The sequence below is a fragment of the Chinchilla lanigera genome, unplaced genomic scaffold (genome assembly GCF_000276665.1).
Source record: "Chinchilla lanigera isolate Chin_1 unplaced genomic scaffold, ChiLan1.0 scaffold00032, whole genome shotgun sequence".
Lineage (NCBI taxonomy): Eukaryota > Metazoa > Chordata > Mammalia > Rodentia > Chinchillidae > Chinchilla > Chinchilla lanigera.
This window is the reverse complement of record NW_004955433.1, coordinates 8788385-8804866: the sequence shown is the minus strand read 5'-3', so window position 1 is coordinate 8804866 and position 16482 is coordinate 8788385. Positions and strand designations below refer to the sequence as shown.

General features: G+C 38.4%; 1 protein-coding gene across 6 annotated transcripts in view; it reads right to left on the bottom strand.

Annotated features, from left to right (window-relative positions):
- Positions 1-16000, bottom strand: part of Cyld (cylindromatosis (turban tumor syndrome)) — a 57059-nt gene extending 41059 nt beyond the window's left edge. Inside the window, exons 1-4 of one of the 6 annotated variants that reach the window (XM_005388275.2) lie at positions 15923-16000; positions 8775-9426; positions 7233-7535; positions 4955-5060 (exon numbers count right to left, since the gene is read on the bottom strand). In XM_005388275.2, the coding sequence (XP_005388332.1) occupies positions 4955-5060; positions 7233-7535; positions 8775-9278 (913 nt within the window). In that variant the 5' untranslated portion in view covers positions 9279-9426; positions 15923-16000. The other 5 variants (XM_005388277.2, XM_005388276.2, XM_005388278.2 and 2 more) reach the window with 5 other exon arrangements.
- Positions 16001-16482: the final 482 nt, after the last annotated feature.

The window sequence follows — 16482 nt, the reverse complement described above, 5'->3', positions numbered from 1 at the left end:
TACAGATGCACGTACCCTTTCGTGATAAAAGACCCCACTTCTAGGAACTTACATGCTAGCACATGTGGGAAATACATACGTATATATATGGTCATAATAGCACTGTGGTGCAGAATAGTATAAAGTTTGAAACACAAAAACCCATCAAAAGAAAGTTGGTTTAATAAATTATAGAACTGTTTTCCACACAATGGAAAAGTATGCTCTTGTTATGGTTTGTACCTGGATGTCCCCTCAAAGCCTCATGAAGTCATGGGGTGGGCTTCTACAATTTGTGATTGACTCATGGTCTAGTGCTGGGATTATGGGTCTGAGTGCTCACACCCACCCTGGGGCAGGCAGCCTGCATATAATATAAGGGAGACAAAGAGGCTTGCTTGCCGTTGCTTCTCCCTTTTTGCTCTTGCTTCTTTTGCTGTTTTCTGCTGCCATGAACTGTTGCCCTCTGCCATGTACCTTCCATCCTTGGAGCCAGCCAAGTATGGACTGAAACGTCCACAAACTAAATAAGGCTTTCCTTACTTAATTTTGGGCGCCAGGTATTTTGTCTCAGCAAGGACAGAAAAGTAACCAAGATAACTCTGTAAAGAACAAGATGCTGTGCATGGTGGCACATGTCTGTAATCCCTGCACTTGGGAAACTGAGGCAGGAGGATCACCTTGAGTTCAATTTCAGCCTGGGCTATATAATGAGTTTGAGACTAGCCTGAACTAGCATAGTGGGACCCTTATCAAACCCCACCTTACCCCCTCAGAAAAAGAACCACCTCGCTGTTCAAGTATACAAAGAGCTCCAGGACCCAAGGTTATGAGAATAAAGCAAAAAGCAGAATAGTATACCTGTATACTTTTTATATTAAAGTAGAAAGAGAAATAAGAAACTAATAAAAATAGTCACAGAGGATGAGTGAGGGGAAAATTGGGATAGAAAGGATGAAAAAATGGAAACATGACTTACTCTTGAAAACCAAAGTCATGTGAATGTATTTTTCACTAGAACTGCTTTAATAACTTGATAAGGATTTCTAATCCTAGGATACGTCCACTAGTCAAAACTCAAACGATACAATGAGCATTACACATACGACTTTTATCCCCCAAAAAACCCTTAAGTACTTATTTCTAGTTAATTACATGCATGTTGAGCTATTTAAGAGGAAGTATTCTGATGTCTGTAATTTGTTTTGAAATGTATAAAAATAAGATTAATACCTGGATAGAGAGACGAACAGAGACACACGTGTTAACTGTAAGAGCAGAAGGTGCTCATTATAGAATTCCTTCAACTTTTCTATGTCTGAAATTTTCTAATAAAACACTTTATGAAAAGTTTAAAAATAGAGAAATCATAAATCAATAAGCAGCAGAAATAAGCAGAATATACAAATGTGTACAGTATTTAATAGAAGACACAAATGTTCCATAAACATATGAAAAGCAGTTCAACCATACTTGTAACCAGGGAACTACAAGTTAAATCCATCTTGAGATACCATTTTTCAGCCATCAGACCAGTAAAAGTTTTCATCAGTACCAAATATTGAAGAAGATAGGAAATAACTCCAAGCACAAACATAAGAATGGGTCACTAAATTGTGAGGGATTCACAAAATGAAATCTATTATTAAACAGTGACACTGAATGAACTATCAATCCCCTTATCCACAGAAAAGAATCTCAAAATACGTTGTAAGTAAATGATGCAAGTAAGTAAAGAATAAACATGTTTCTAGTTATATTAAGTTCAAAAACAAGCTAAACTAAAAAATATATCATTTAGGCATGGAGACATGGTAAAACTATAAAGGAAATTCCTAATTCAAACAAATCAAAATAGTGCTTAGCCCTGGGAGGGTATTGCAGTCATGAGGGAAAGAAGCATCTGTAGTTTCTAACATGTTCTATTTCTTTCTCTTTTTTTGCATTTCACAAGGCTTTCCATTTTTATGTTTATTGCTACATGTTTACCACACATAATGACTGCCTTTCTTGTAGGGAGTTGGTCCATGTACATTCATACATCTTACTTCTTTTTACTTCCCCTTGCCCTTCCCCAGCAAACCATTTTCACACCCAGTTCCTCATGATTCTCACACTGTTGACAGAAAAGGAAACTGAGGCCTAGCAGCACTCCCAGCCCCATCCCCAGAGAACCTGCGTTGATTCCTCTGGGGCAGGGCGCTGGATGCTGCTTCCTCAACAATCTCCTGGGTCACTCTGATGCCGCAGATCCAAGAACCACGCATCAGTAGCAGCACCCTGAGAAGTCCCTTAAGGCCTTGTCTTAGCCACCACTTCACGCTGTAGGCTTTCTCAAAAAACACAGCATTTGCCTCTTTCCATCCTTGTGACAATTAGAATGCTTCAGAAATTCAACCGGAAGAGGCTTAGATAAGAGAATTTTATTATCTTACATAACAGGAAACCTGAGCAGACACAGGGTTAACGTTCTGTTTCTTAACTTGGATGGCATATCACCTGAGTGTTCACTATTACTCTTCATATATATTTTTCATACCCTTCTGTAAATATATTCCACATTTAAATATAAAAAGTTTCTGCATTATTACACATTTCAAGAATTTAAAAAGCAAGCTTCTAATATTAAACATTCAAATGAAAGTGTTTAATAGGCATCTCAACCTTAATACATCCAAAACCAAACTCCTGACCTTCCGCAGCACCACCCTCCCACCCCGACATACACACTCGCTCCTCCTGCTCTCTCCCACGTCGATAAACAGCCCCTACAGCCTTCCAGTTGCTCAGTCCAAACCTGGGAGTCATCCTGGGTTCCTCAAGCCCCACACCCAACTGTCTACAGGTACTTGTTACTTTGGGGTTTTTTTTGTTTTTGTTTTTGTTTTTGAGACACTAGGTAGCTCAGGCTGGCCTTGAACTCACTACATAGTGCAGGCTGGGCTCAAACAGAAATCCTCCTGGCTCAGCCTCCCAAGTTCTGGGATTATAGGTATGCACCACCACTCTCAGCAGCTTTTTAAATTATACCTGAAATCCACTCACTCTCACTTACCTCATCAGACCACTTTGGTCCACTGTTTTGCTTTGTACTATATCCCCAACATCTAGAAGAAGCTTCAGTAGGGGTTTAACATTATCTGAATGAACAACCTTTTTTTCGGAGTGGAATGGTTGAGACAAGGTGTTATTATTAGTCCAGGCTGGCCTTTAACTCACTATGTAACCCCGGCTGACTTCAAACTCACAACTGTTCAACTGTTCTGTCTCAGTCTCCCAAGTGCTGGGATTACAGGAGTGCACCACCATGCCCAGTTTATAGTACTGCTTTTTAAATAATAATATTTATTATAATATTGAAAACAATTTCAATTCATATAGTAAGTTGTGTTATCCCCATAAACAGGCATGAAAAAGTAAATTAAATATCACTAAATAAAATATGGAACACACACATACTTTCTCCTGAATATAAACCATTTGTTTCTAATGGGAAACAAACAAATTGCTAGGAATTCAATTTGTAAGGTTAAAAACCAATTTTAAAGAAATCAAGAAAAGCGAAGTATGTCAGATTTTTCCAAAGCAACACTGGAATAAAACTATCATTTGAATCTCAAACCTCCTACTAAATTAATATACTCTTCCTGCAAAGCTAAAAGCCAAGTCGAAAGCATATTCTCGCTCTGTAAACCAAATGTTTATGACTTGCCTCACCACAAGAAAGCAGGAAGTGCACACAGTGGACGAGAAGTAACCCAAACGTTCATCTAATATTACCCCTTCTACTTTTACCAAACAAGGAATGGAGGACCTGGCATGACCTATAGAAAACTGAAAAGTGTTCTGTCAAAATGAAGAACAATTGAAAAATGCTAGAAGGAAAAATAAACAATTTAGCTGGCCTGTTCTGTTTTGATCCTTGCTACAGTAAAAATTCAGCTTTTATAGAATTAGAGACAAAACACATCTCCATGGAAACAGGATGTGGGACCAAGAAGTATGGTTTTCTATGCAGGTCTTCACATAGCAAGAACACACACAGGGTGGGGGTGGGGGAGGTTGCTGAACACAGCACAGCTTGATAGTCAGCTCTGGATTTGAGTTCCGACTCTACTGGATTTGAGTTCCGACTCTAGCACTTACTCTGACCCTAGGCACTCTTCGTCCTACTAGACCCCCTAGTTGTTCTTTTTTTTTTTAACCAGCAAATTGGGATTATTAAGACCTACTCTATAAGATTATCAGGAATGTAAAAGAACACAGGTCATCTAATTCAATTCCTGGCACAATCTTGGCCACAGTCTACCTGCAGGCTCTTGGGCATTTTATTCCTAAGTGCAGAATGTGCAATAAGCATCAGCCTCTCTGCCTCCGTGAGCTTTACTGCACCAGCCTATCACTGGGATTTCTACTAACAGCGGGGAATGGCACTGTTGACACTGCTACCTCTAGGAACTTGTCACTTACCTGACAGTAGCCATTAGATGCTCTGCATATGAGCAAAATAAATGATGCTTAGGTTTTTTTTTAAATGGAAAGTTAATAATCTGACTACAACTAGAAAGGATTTTCAACAAGAATCCTCTCCACAGTAGACTAAATTAGGTAAGATGACCATATGCTATTTAAAGGCTTCTGATTTAAACCAAGTTTTTACTCTAACAAATACCAGTTTATTGTATTTCCTGAAACTTCTAATTACCAGAATGAGGTCTTCCCTACCTTAAAATAGCTAAGAGACGAAAAGGTGAAAGATAATGTATAAATGGCACCCCTCACTCACATACTTCTGGAAATAAAAATCTTTACCATTTTCATTTGTGGGTAAGAAAGGATATTCTATTTAATAACAATTCTTTCATATAAAAGTCAAATTCAAAACATACATCCTGAAACACATATTTCTATTTTCATAATAAAATACATGTTAGAAACTCTGCCTTACAAATACTTAAAACATAAAGAAACATACCTGGGATGATATCATTGATGTGCAAGAGAATTGTACTTTCAACACTTGCAAAACTACAAAGCTGTACTCCATCAAATTTTCCATCCCAGTTGCCAATAGGGTTATCCTAGAAATTAAATAATAGGATAGACTTTCAAATTCTACTCAATAAAATGTAAACATAAAAATACGCATTTTCCATAAAAGGATCCTCTAAAATATTTTATAATGATGAATTTTAACTATTTTGCCTAAGAGAAAGAAGATATTAGAAATAACTGCCATAGTAGTTACGTTTTTTATTCGTTTCTAGAAAAATAAGTACTAAGAATAATCAAGTTATAGTAAACCCATAGCTAAACAAGGAATCAGAAGTATCTTTCATACTTTACTGGACAGTAAATATTAGTCTATGGAATAATACCCATCTGAGACTTACAGACATTGTTTTCATAGGGATATTTATTATTAATACACCATTTTACACAGAAACCTGCCCCAAAAGGCAATCACACCTTTATGTTCTCTGAATAATTAAACAATTCAAACTATTACATCCTTTCTCTATATTTAAAGCCCATTCTTAATTGTTGTTTTGTCATTTTACGGGTAGGTAAAAATTTCTTCCAAAACAGAGTTCTCTATTTTAGTCACTGACTAAATGTACACTGACTAGCACAGCGCAGTACATGGAGCTAGATTAATAGACGGCCCAGGAAGACAACTGCCGTCAGGATTCTGTGTACAGAATCCTGAAATGTCCCTGAAAATCAAAATGTACGAAGAAAGTTGCATCCGCTTGTAAGCAATGCTTACACAAGCCTACTGGGCGATGGACCAAGACAGAAGGAGGAGCTGGCCGACCAAGCAAGGGCGGAAGCAGCCTGCCCTGGGCAAACAAGATGGTCTCAAGGCTGCCTAAGGAGGTCAGCCCTAATTGGCTTTTACCAAATTTGGGGCCAAGCCAAAAGACCTGAAGTTAGGGAAGACTCATCTAAATAACCAGCAGGCCTCCTTCTCCAACATTCCCTCCACTCAGCCCATAATTTCTCCTCTAAAACACTGAAGTAAAACTCATAGAAAATCAGTTTTAAAAGGAGTTCTGTATTGTTAGCTATCTTGTTTTACTTTGGCTTTAATTTCACATGGTAAGACTTCAGTAAACATTGGGTTAGTACAACTAATGAGGATCAAATAAAATTTCCAAGCACAAAATAACAGAAACTATTGTCAGAACACCCTCACTCTGCCAGTCTGTTCAAATTATACCTGAATAGATAAAGGATTACTGAAAACATTGCCATCGTGAGTACAAAAGTCTATTACTCACATCCTCTCCTAACTCATCCTAGTATTTAATAATTCCGGATGAATTTCCTTCTTTATACCTAACAAATTTTTGCCTATATTTTTAATCTATGATAAAAATGTTCTCAGCCTTTTTTTTCTTGTTCTTTTGATGCCATAGGTATAACTTAACATGTCACGCTGGAATTATTAAGTACAATTATAAGGTAACATCAAATATGAATGCCATAAACAAAAGGACAAACACTTCATGATTCCACTTCTATGAGATAAATAGCACAGGCAAATTCTAGGCAGGGTGTTAACAGTGTATGGGGACAGTAGGCAGAATTTATTTAGTAAGTACAGAGTTTCAGTTTAGAAGGATGAAAATGTTCTAGATATGGATAACAGTAATAGTGTAATAAGAATACACCTAATTCCATTGAGCTGTACATTTAAGAAGTTAAAATGGTAAATGTTTTCTTATGCATATATTTTACTACAGCAAGAAAAAAAGGCATAGTGAATGATATCTCATGAGAATATTTTAATTGTCTATTTCTCAAAAGCAGTATGGCTGTCCTCTACTGACGTATTTTCTATAAATGATTTTTCACATTATTCATTAAAATTAGTTCTGCCAACAGAATTCTGTAAAATATTACGAAAAGAAAAATATATATTACAAAAAATATTTTCAAAATAAAGAAAATATGACATATATTTGGGTTTGGTAGGGTTTTTCGGGTAATAAGTTGTTTGTTGTTTTGTTTTGTTTTGTTTTATTTTGTTTTAGCCATCAGTCAGTTACAATAAGAGTAAAGGCAATTCTATACTTAGATTCCTATCCCATTTCAATGCCCCTTTACCAAAGATAAATTAGAACATGTTCTTTAAAATACTCCCAATTAGTCTACTTTAAATACTCAGCATGGTCAATATGTATCTAAATTGGCCATAAAACTAATACATATATTCACAATGAAAACATAATCCAAAATTTTCTTACCATGTCTACACCAACAAAATATCCTAAGCTCTCTTTTCCTGGTAAAACATCACAGAATATAACTGTTCCAGATTCTATACCTTCTCCAACCTTCAAAGAAACTCTGGAGTTTATTTCCAAAGGGGGAAGTTCAACCTGCATTGTGTCCACTGGACCTGCGTAATCACTTTCCAGTCCATTGTCATCATCTTCTATGATCTCCAGCTTGTCCAATGCGACAAATACTCCACAGTCTTCATCACACTGAAAAAGCTGTTTCCCTTGATATACCCCATCAGTGAAACCTTGACCACGACCTTCTTCCTAGTTTTTAAGAGATTTTTTTTAAAAAGATATAGAGAAATTATCCACAGGAAAAAAGATCTACCCTAGGGATTTCAGAGAAATTACTTCAAAAAATTCTAAACAACACATATAAGAAACAGAATGATTAGCAGTTATTGCTGGATTTATGATGCTTAAGACGTAAGGAAAAAGGGAAATCTGATGCTAACATAAAATTACTTGGCAATTTCAAATTATAATTAGATAATGAGAGAGTTGGGCTGTATTCTCCATCAGTATTCAAACACTGCTTTTGTCAGAAAAAGAAAAATTTACTTTAACAGCAATGATAGTTGAATTATTGAGCATTTACTACATCCCAGCCACTGTGCTAAATCCTATATCAATATCAAAATAACACTACAAGTTGTATACTACCATCACCACTTTCGTGAGGGGACGAAGACTTAGAGAGAATAAGTAGGTTGGTTAAGTCCAGCTAGTAAATGGCATAACTGGCAGCTAGGCCTCCAGTTTTTTTAGTGCTTATAAAATTAAATCAAGAAGGAAATAAGGCATGAAACTCTAGTCACAAGAATGTCAAAATGTACCTGACATTTAACTTCTTGAAAATCATATTAAATATGGAAACATTCACAGAGTTCGTGGGTCTCTTTCCAGTAGAAACACCTTTCAAGCTGATGTAACATGTATTACCCGAGACAACTATAAGCAAGTTTAAATTGTTGCAACTTATTTTTTAAAAATCTTATATCTAAATTGTTATCACTTAATAGCACATATTAAACAAGTGAGAAACCTATAATGTCACAAGATCATAAGCAATTTCTGAAGCAATTATAATTAGTGTTCACTTTTTAATATAGGCAATGTTAGTACCTCTTAGATAAGAAAGCCTGTAATAGCTGTGTGATCTATTCGTACGCTCCTACTATAATAGGCAGTTTTTAACAGTTTCTAAGCATGATGATTGCATCACTTCAATCCAACATTAAAAAGTAAATCCTGGGGCTGGAGGTAGAGCTCAGGGGTGGAACATGGGCCTAGCATGCATAAGACCCTGGGTTTGAGCCCCAGCCCTACATACATAAATGAATAGTAAATCCCGAAGATCATGAATATTAAAAATTACTTTAGACTTTGGGGAAAACTTATTTTGTGTTTAAAGAGGAAAAAATACATAGGTGCATACAAATACACACAGATACAAATACATACACATGCACACAGCCCACTAAAATGGTTCATCAAACTTACCAGCAATTCTACTCCAAAGAATATCCCCGACACCGTCCTCTCTGCTAATAAGGGTCCTCTGAAGCGCACAACTCCTGGAAATTTCTCTTCCCCAGATCGCAGCTGCACTTTCACAGGGCAGCCCACATCTACCTGGAGGCCTTTGCTTAGTCTGCTTCTGTTTTTAAACAAGCTGAGCCTCTCCTCACAGTTGGTTATTGCCAACAGTAACTCTGTGAATTTTTCATTTATTTCTACAACATCCTTTTCATCAACAAACAGAACTGCATGAGGTTGCTCTAGGATTTTTAATCCAATCTGATTTTTCTTGCCTTTGGCAGAAGGAATCCTCGAGTGCCCCACAGAGCGGTCTTGGATATACTGTCCTATACTCCCCTTTGGTACTTTAAGGAGCTTTTGCGTCTGTTTGTCTGTAACACTGCATTCTTGAAGAAGCAAATAGAAAATCCGCTCTTCCCAATAGGATGAAGTAACTTTTTCTTGGCTCCATAAGCCTGAACTCATCGTGATAGTAACTTCAGAACATTAGCTCAAACAAGGGACCACTAGTAAGTTTGTCGTAAAATTGCAAAAGATAAATTCACTGGCAGTCCCAAAGTATGTTTTTAGCAATTTGGTGTCCATGCTGTAAAAAGACAGCAAATCAAAATGCCTGGTGAACAAGCAAAAATAAACTTTAGACTTCATTCTAAATAATCTAAAATTAAATTTAAAGGCTTTTAAAATTTTCATTGACTAATACACACACATGAAATATTTCCAAAAATACCTAAAAGGGATAAAAGACATATATAACTTGTATCTACTTCAACTGTAATATTTAATTAAGGAAATCCAATTGGACAGTATCTTCAAAGACAATATAATAGTGATTGTTTCCAAGGCTCTGAAATTTATAAAACCAGATGCCAGCAAAAATTTTAAAAGTTGCACTCAAATACATATCTGACATTTTTGAACTAAAGAAGTAGCATTTTTTTTCTGGAGACAGAGTTTCACTGTATAGTCTAGGTTGGCCTTGAACTCACTATGTAGCCCAGGCTGGCCTTGAAATTGTGACAATCCTCCTGCCTCAGCCTCCTGAGTGCTGGGATTACAGGCATGCCCCACCATGTCCAGCAAAAGTAGCAATTTTAATGGATTCTGCCTAACAAATGGATAAGCTGCTGCATTTGGGGAAAATGTACATATATCTTCTGATAAGCAGGTTATCATTTCTGAACATAGTTTAAATTAAAATTTACACATTAAAAGTTGAACATCTTTTTTCAATGAAAATGTTGTATCACATTCTTACACTGTAACCACAATTCATTTATCTATTTCAGTAATGGAACATTTTACTTCTGACTCAATTTCATTTCCTTAATCACTTACACTTTGTTTTTAGACAGGCAAATACTAATCATATTCATCATAGTCATCACTGAATTTCTCACACTCACAAATATCAGCTATTATAATCTCATTAAAGATTTTTGTAGCAGCAAAACTCAACACTATATAACAAAGACATACAATTTCAGTATAGTGATACTGAAGTATCCAACAAAGTAATGCATAAAAGATTTCTCTTTCAACTTTAAATTTTCACTTGTAATTTTTACAAAAAAATAATAATTTTTTACAATGAAGTAGCCTTTCTCAAGCCTGCTTTAATAGATGGTTAAACACTAGACAGTTTCATCAATTTAAATTGAGGACTGCATTATTTTAACAAATTATTTTGCTGAAAATAATAGCTCATATGTATTCTCTGTCACAAGAATGTGGCTATTTAGTTTCTAAATACAGTATTTATTTCATCTTTATTTGAGATGGAGGTATCCATTTCCACTAAGCTAGCTAAAAGCAACAACTGATGTCACTATCAAATTTACTCATGTTGTCCTTAAAGAATACCTCTGAAACTGACAAACTAAGTTTAGTCATTTAATGTAGTGATCCAAAAAGCTGGAAAAATCTACACACAGAGTAACATTTTTTTAGAAAGCATCATTTGGCAATGAAGTGTCCCATTATGGTAAAGTTTTTACAAGTCTGACCCTCTGCAATCCAAAGTGAGACGCACAAGTTACCTCAGATAGGGTGAGAGTCTGGCACCCCTTCAAACCAACAATGCTGAGGGACTTATGTCATAACTTGCGAGGGCGCAAGCAAGGGTAGGTAAATGAAGCGAGTCTCTTTTGTCTTCTTTTTTTATAATGTGTTTGCTTTAATTCCACTTGAGGGCACTGTCTCCTTCAGCTGGCACGGAATCAATTTATATCTGCCACTTACATAAGACACCTGTGGACACCTCACTCTTGGCACCACATAAACAAAACCCCTTAAAAGGCTGCTTAAACAACAAACGAAGCCCTTAATTTGGCTCTATGCCTTTCCAGTACCATAATGAAGTGTTTGGCTTTTTTTTTCTTTTTACTAAAATGCTTTTAAAATGCCAGCGTTTTCAAGAAGGATATTATTTTTTCTTGGTCATTGAATTATCATTAGGAATATAAATCATTATGTGTGACTCTAAATCTGGAAGGCTCTTTGTTACTTTGTTAAAAGGCTTTAGGTAATGCTTTCTGTGCTCTTGGGCCTACTTTCTATACATCTACTGTCTACAGTCTCTCTGGTAATCAGCCATTTTCTGTGGTTTCCTGTAGCCCACACTTGACTGTCTTTACAGCCTCATCGCTTTCCTACTTACTGCTTCTGAAAGGTTTGAGAAGCTGGATGATAAGATATGTTTATTTACAAAAAAAAAAAAAAAACAAGCAAAAAAGAGAGGAATACATAAATTCTGTAAGAGTCTTTAAGATTAAAATACATAGGCCATAATGCAGAGATTATTTTGTTTGCTTCCAGAAGGTTTAAATAGTCAAAAACTAATATCTAAAACAGTGACCAAGAACAGTCTTGGTTTTTTTAAAAATGTACTATATCAAAAATTTTCGAAAGGCTGAAGCAGTTCTATTTTCAAAAGAATTTCTTTTTGTAAACTTCTAAACACGGTTACCTTCAAATTGAAATCAGAACCTTCTCTGAATCTTAGTAATTATTTATATGCTAATAATTCCTACGCTGTTGGTTCTCTAGTGTAACAATTCATGTCACAATTTAAAATAAAAACCATTAAGTGGAATAAAATGTTATCAAGACAAAATTAAATTATTATATGTAATGCATCAGTACACCATATTTTAAATGAATTTGATTACAAAGTTGCTTTTTGCAGCTTAAAGCCAGCAATCCACAGTGAAAACTGACTTAACTAGCTGCTTTACAAAAAGATGGACAGCAATAATCAGCAGTTTTCAGGTACTGTTTTTCAACCACGAACTACACAAAGTGTGGTAACTTTTCACTACCTTCCAATAGAACAAGCAAGAATGAGCTTAGAGTCAATAGGATGGGTCATGTTAGATAACTAAAAGAGCCAAAGCAAAAGCTATAAATTATTTAAAAAGCATTGTCCAAAAATAAAAAAACATGTGGCCTTTCCTCTTTTAGAAAGAACACATTAAGAATAGGTTTGAAACTATCATATTAAAAATTAATTATCCTTTTTTGCAACTCACAGAGAAAGTTGAATGGGTAACTTTATGGCCCTAGTCTAGAGATACATATGAAGATCAATTTAATGATTAATATTCTCAAATATCAGTATTACAACAAAAATATGCTAATACTGAATATAATGAATGAGCACAATGTCAACATTATTTTGTGTGTGTGTGAGAGAGAGAGACTGTGAGAGAGAGAAAGAGAGAGAGAGAAACAGGGTCTTACTTTGTAGTGTAGGCTGGCTTTGAACTCATGGCAATCCTCCTACCCCAGCCTCCCAAGTGCTGGGATACAGGAGTGCACCACCACAAGGCAATAATAACCTTTTAGGAGGCTACACACTACAGTTAAACTCAAGATGACCCAGCAGTGAAAATCGCTGATCATAAAGGAAAAAGATGTAAAACCCACTGTAAATGGGTTTTTACCAATTGGGAAGACAAGTTTATAGGGTTAGTATTTTGATGCACTTGGTTCAGTGTTAGACAGTGAAAAACACGGAAGCTTTAAGATCAGATCACTGCCTTCAACAAATCACCCCTTTTCACCCAGGCTTTCCCTTTAAGCAAAGATCACAGGAGCAGCAGGACAACCCAAGGAAGGAGAAGCACAGTCAAATTCAAAATCAGGATAGCGTGGTGGGGGAGGGGGTCGGTGTAAAGGGAGAAATTTTCACTTGCATTCTCTTATTACTGTGTATTCTCATTACTTTGCAGATGGAGTCAGTTTGAGGGTAAGTATATCACAAATGACTCATCTAAATACTATCTTATTTCAGGCTGAATAAGTGAGTGATCATGAATATCTTGATAATTACTGTTAAGTAATGAATGAAGATACCAAAGAGTTGAAATATTTAAACTTCAAAAGCATGCTGAGTAGAAGGGTTTTCTTTTGAGGACACTGAAGATGAGGGAACAACTCAGTGTCACATAGATCTGAAATCTTATCTGGTTATCTGAGCTTATAGATGGTCTGGATTCAGATTAAAAGGGGATTTAACTGCATTACAATAAAACCATTAAACCAAGATGAGGTTAAAGAGCACAAATTGATCAATTTCCTATGAATGAAATGGAAAGATGATCAAGGAATAAGTCATATAAAAAATAGTAAAGATTAGAATTACCAAGTTACATGAAGTCCAAATGATCATTAGCTACATAAAATGGGCAATAGATAACTTATCTAGAAGATACAATATCATTTTGATGCTCAAGTTATCAGGTGATACCATTCATAAGAACCTCACAGACAGATGTAATTCAAGAACTCCTGGCATCTCCTGAGATATCCTGCTTGTTCTAAAAACGACAGGAAGCTACCTAAGTCAGAATAAAAATTACCACACTAAAATATTGCCCCAAATTATAAATGGCAAAGAGGTAGGAAGGTCAGCACAAACACCCAAGAAAGAAAACACGTGAGCCTTTTTTCCAAATGCTTCTAGAGCTACAATGACTACCATTTTAAGAAAGAACATCTCTCAGTAAAAGAACAAGTTGTTATATTCTTATACAGCTAAACAGAAATATAAAGATCCCAGAACCAGAAAACAGACTGGCTCAGTTTTAATATTCCTCACAAGTACACAGTCCCTAAAACAAGTGGAATTTATAAGCTTTTTATTTTTAAAAAGTGCTCTTGAAGCTGCATGTTCATGTCAGAAGGATAAGCAACACGGCTCTCTCACTAGAGTTAAACCTAGCCATTCCACTCCCAAACTGTGAGTTCTTTGTACTTCCAGGGCCCAAACCAGAAACTTAGTTAAGGCAATGATAATAAAAATCAAAATGTCATTTTATCATCTGAACTGCCAAAAGCTTCCTCCAGGTTAAAAAAGAAAAACTCAGTAGTATTTAATGATTTTTGCCTAAAGCATCACCAGCCGCTGGATAAATGACCGACGTTCACACTACTTCACTGCTGATCATGGAAAATTTCACAATTATGAAATCAAGTTGTTTTCAGACTCATTTAAACCAGATTCCTAGAACTCACACCATGCGTGACACTTACAAATTCTGTATGAACAATGTAAAAAACCCTGGCCAATTTAAGATCACTAAGTGAAAATCAGGAACAAACTAAAATAATTTGATGAATAGGATTATTACTCTTCTGTTCTTTATTAAAGACTTCCTTAAATCAAACGGAACCACAGCTTTAGCATGCCAGACCACAGAAATCATTGCTGCTCAATGTCGGTTGTTTTATATAACAGGTGGCCTGGCCTGGCCTTACAAGCACCTCTAAAAAGTTACCACCCAAAACAAGCTTTCTTCACAAGAATACATTAAAATTTTGCAGGAGAACAGCTGAGAATGTTCTAGGTATTATCAACATTCAGGGTACATGAACTTCAGCAAACATTTCCAGCAAATCATTTTTTCTTAATACTGTTCTACTTCAAACCCACCCACTACCCAGTGGGGAATGGCAGGCTAAATTCTTAGGGCCATTCAATCTACTTGGGGCATGAGGGGGCGTGCAGAAAACCAACACTTGAATCAACACCCTCTTGAGGCCTGGGTTTTTCTCTGGGAGCCTAAGATGACAAAATGAGCAATCTTATTCCGATCCCTAATTAGCACCAATTCAAACGAAAGGTATGAACGCTTTTTAGCTTAGCGAAGGATACACCTTTCCAGGGAAAACTGGGGAGGTGAAGGGAAGATGAGGGTCTGGAGGCTGCAAGGCCACAGGTTTGGTGACTGGATGATGACAAGCACCCTAAAACATGCAAACGCCAAGGAGCGGAATAGAAAAGCTGCCAACTACACGAATCACCGGGTAGCTGACCCGGCTGAGCATCAAATTCAAGACCATAATCTCCCTCCAAGATTTCAATTTCCCCAGGGATCGTTAAGAGATAATAAAAACGAAAAACGTTAAGGAAAAAAGAATGACTGTCCGAGCAGGGCACACCTTTCAACTAAAGAACTCGGAGTTGTGTAAAAACCTGCCTCACGCTGGGACCGGGGAAACTGAAAGAAAAAGCAGAACACGCCATGAAGGAGATCAGAACCCCGACTTGCTCTTCCTGGATCGGCGCCCCGAACATCCCCCCACCCCCTAACCCTAACCGATTCACACGCCGCAGGAACAACACGAGACATTACGACCTGGGGCTCTCGGCGTCAGCGGGGGCCGGCAGGGGTCAGCCGGGAGTCCGTGCCTCAGTTTCCCCATCCGTACATGGCTGGCGGCAGCACGGACACCGAGTCCCCGCTGCTCCCACCAAGCCTCTCTCCCGGGTCCCGGCGGCGGCGAACACGCTCCCACGGACTCTGGAGCCCTCGCGGGAAAGCCCGCAGATGGAGCAGCCGGGCTGACGTCACGGGCGCAGCGCCCCGCGACCGGCGGCTTGGGCAGCTCGGGGCAACTAACGGGCCGGCGCCCAGGCCCGCCGGGCACCGCGACGGCTCGAGGCGCCCCGGAGCCGTGAGGGGGCCCAAGGGGTCTAGCCGCCCGCCGCGGATCCGGATCACTCACCCACCACAGGCGGTGAGGCGCCGCTGCCCGCCCTGCCTGCCCTCCTGCCTGCGTCCCGGGCCGGCCCGGCACCCCACACCCGCCGCCCTAATATTTACCTCCGACGCGCGGGGCCCCGCGCAGCCGAACCTGCTACCTGGGCCCGCCCCCACCTGCCCCGCCTCCGAGCCGCCAGGGAGAGGGAGGGAACAGAGGCGGAGGAGCCAACCGCCGCACTAACCAATTGCAGCCCGAGCTACATTCCTGCGCACACTCTGATTGGGTCTCTCCGTGACCTTCCTCCAATAGCTGCCGGCGCGGCGCCGACTAAAGGGACTTTCCGTTCCGTCAAGCTCGGTGGAGCCTAAGGGAAAAAGGAGAGGGGAGGGGCGGGGAAGAACCAAATGGGGGCGGGGAACCCTGGATGATTGGACCAAAGCGTGGGCAGACGCATCACCATTGGCTGTTACTGGAGCCGGGGCGGGGCGCTGCGCTCTGCTAGCTCCACCTCCTACGCGCGCGTCCCGGCTCTTGCCTTAGCTGTCAAAACTAGGGTGGGAAGAAGTCCAGACGAGTGCTGGGAATAGTTTTTCAGGATTTTAAGAAAGAGCAAACCTTAAGAATCACACCTAAGATGGAACCTTTTGCTCTCTCAATTAGTTGCCACTTGCGATGGAGA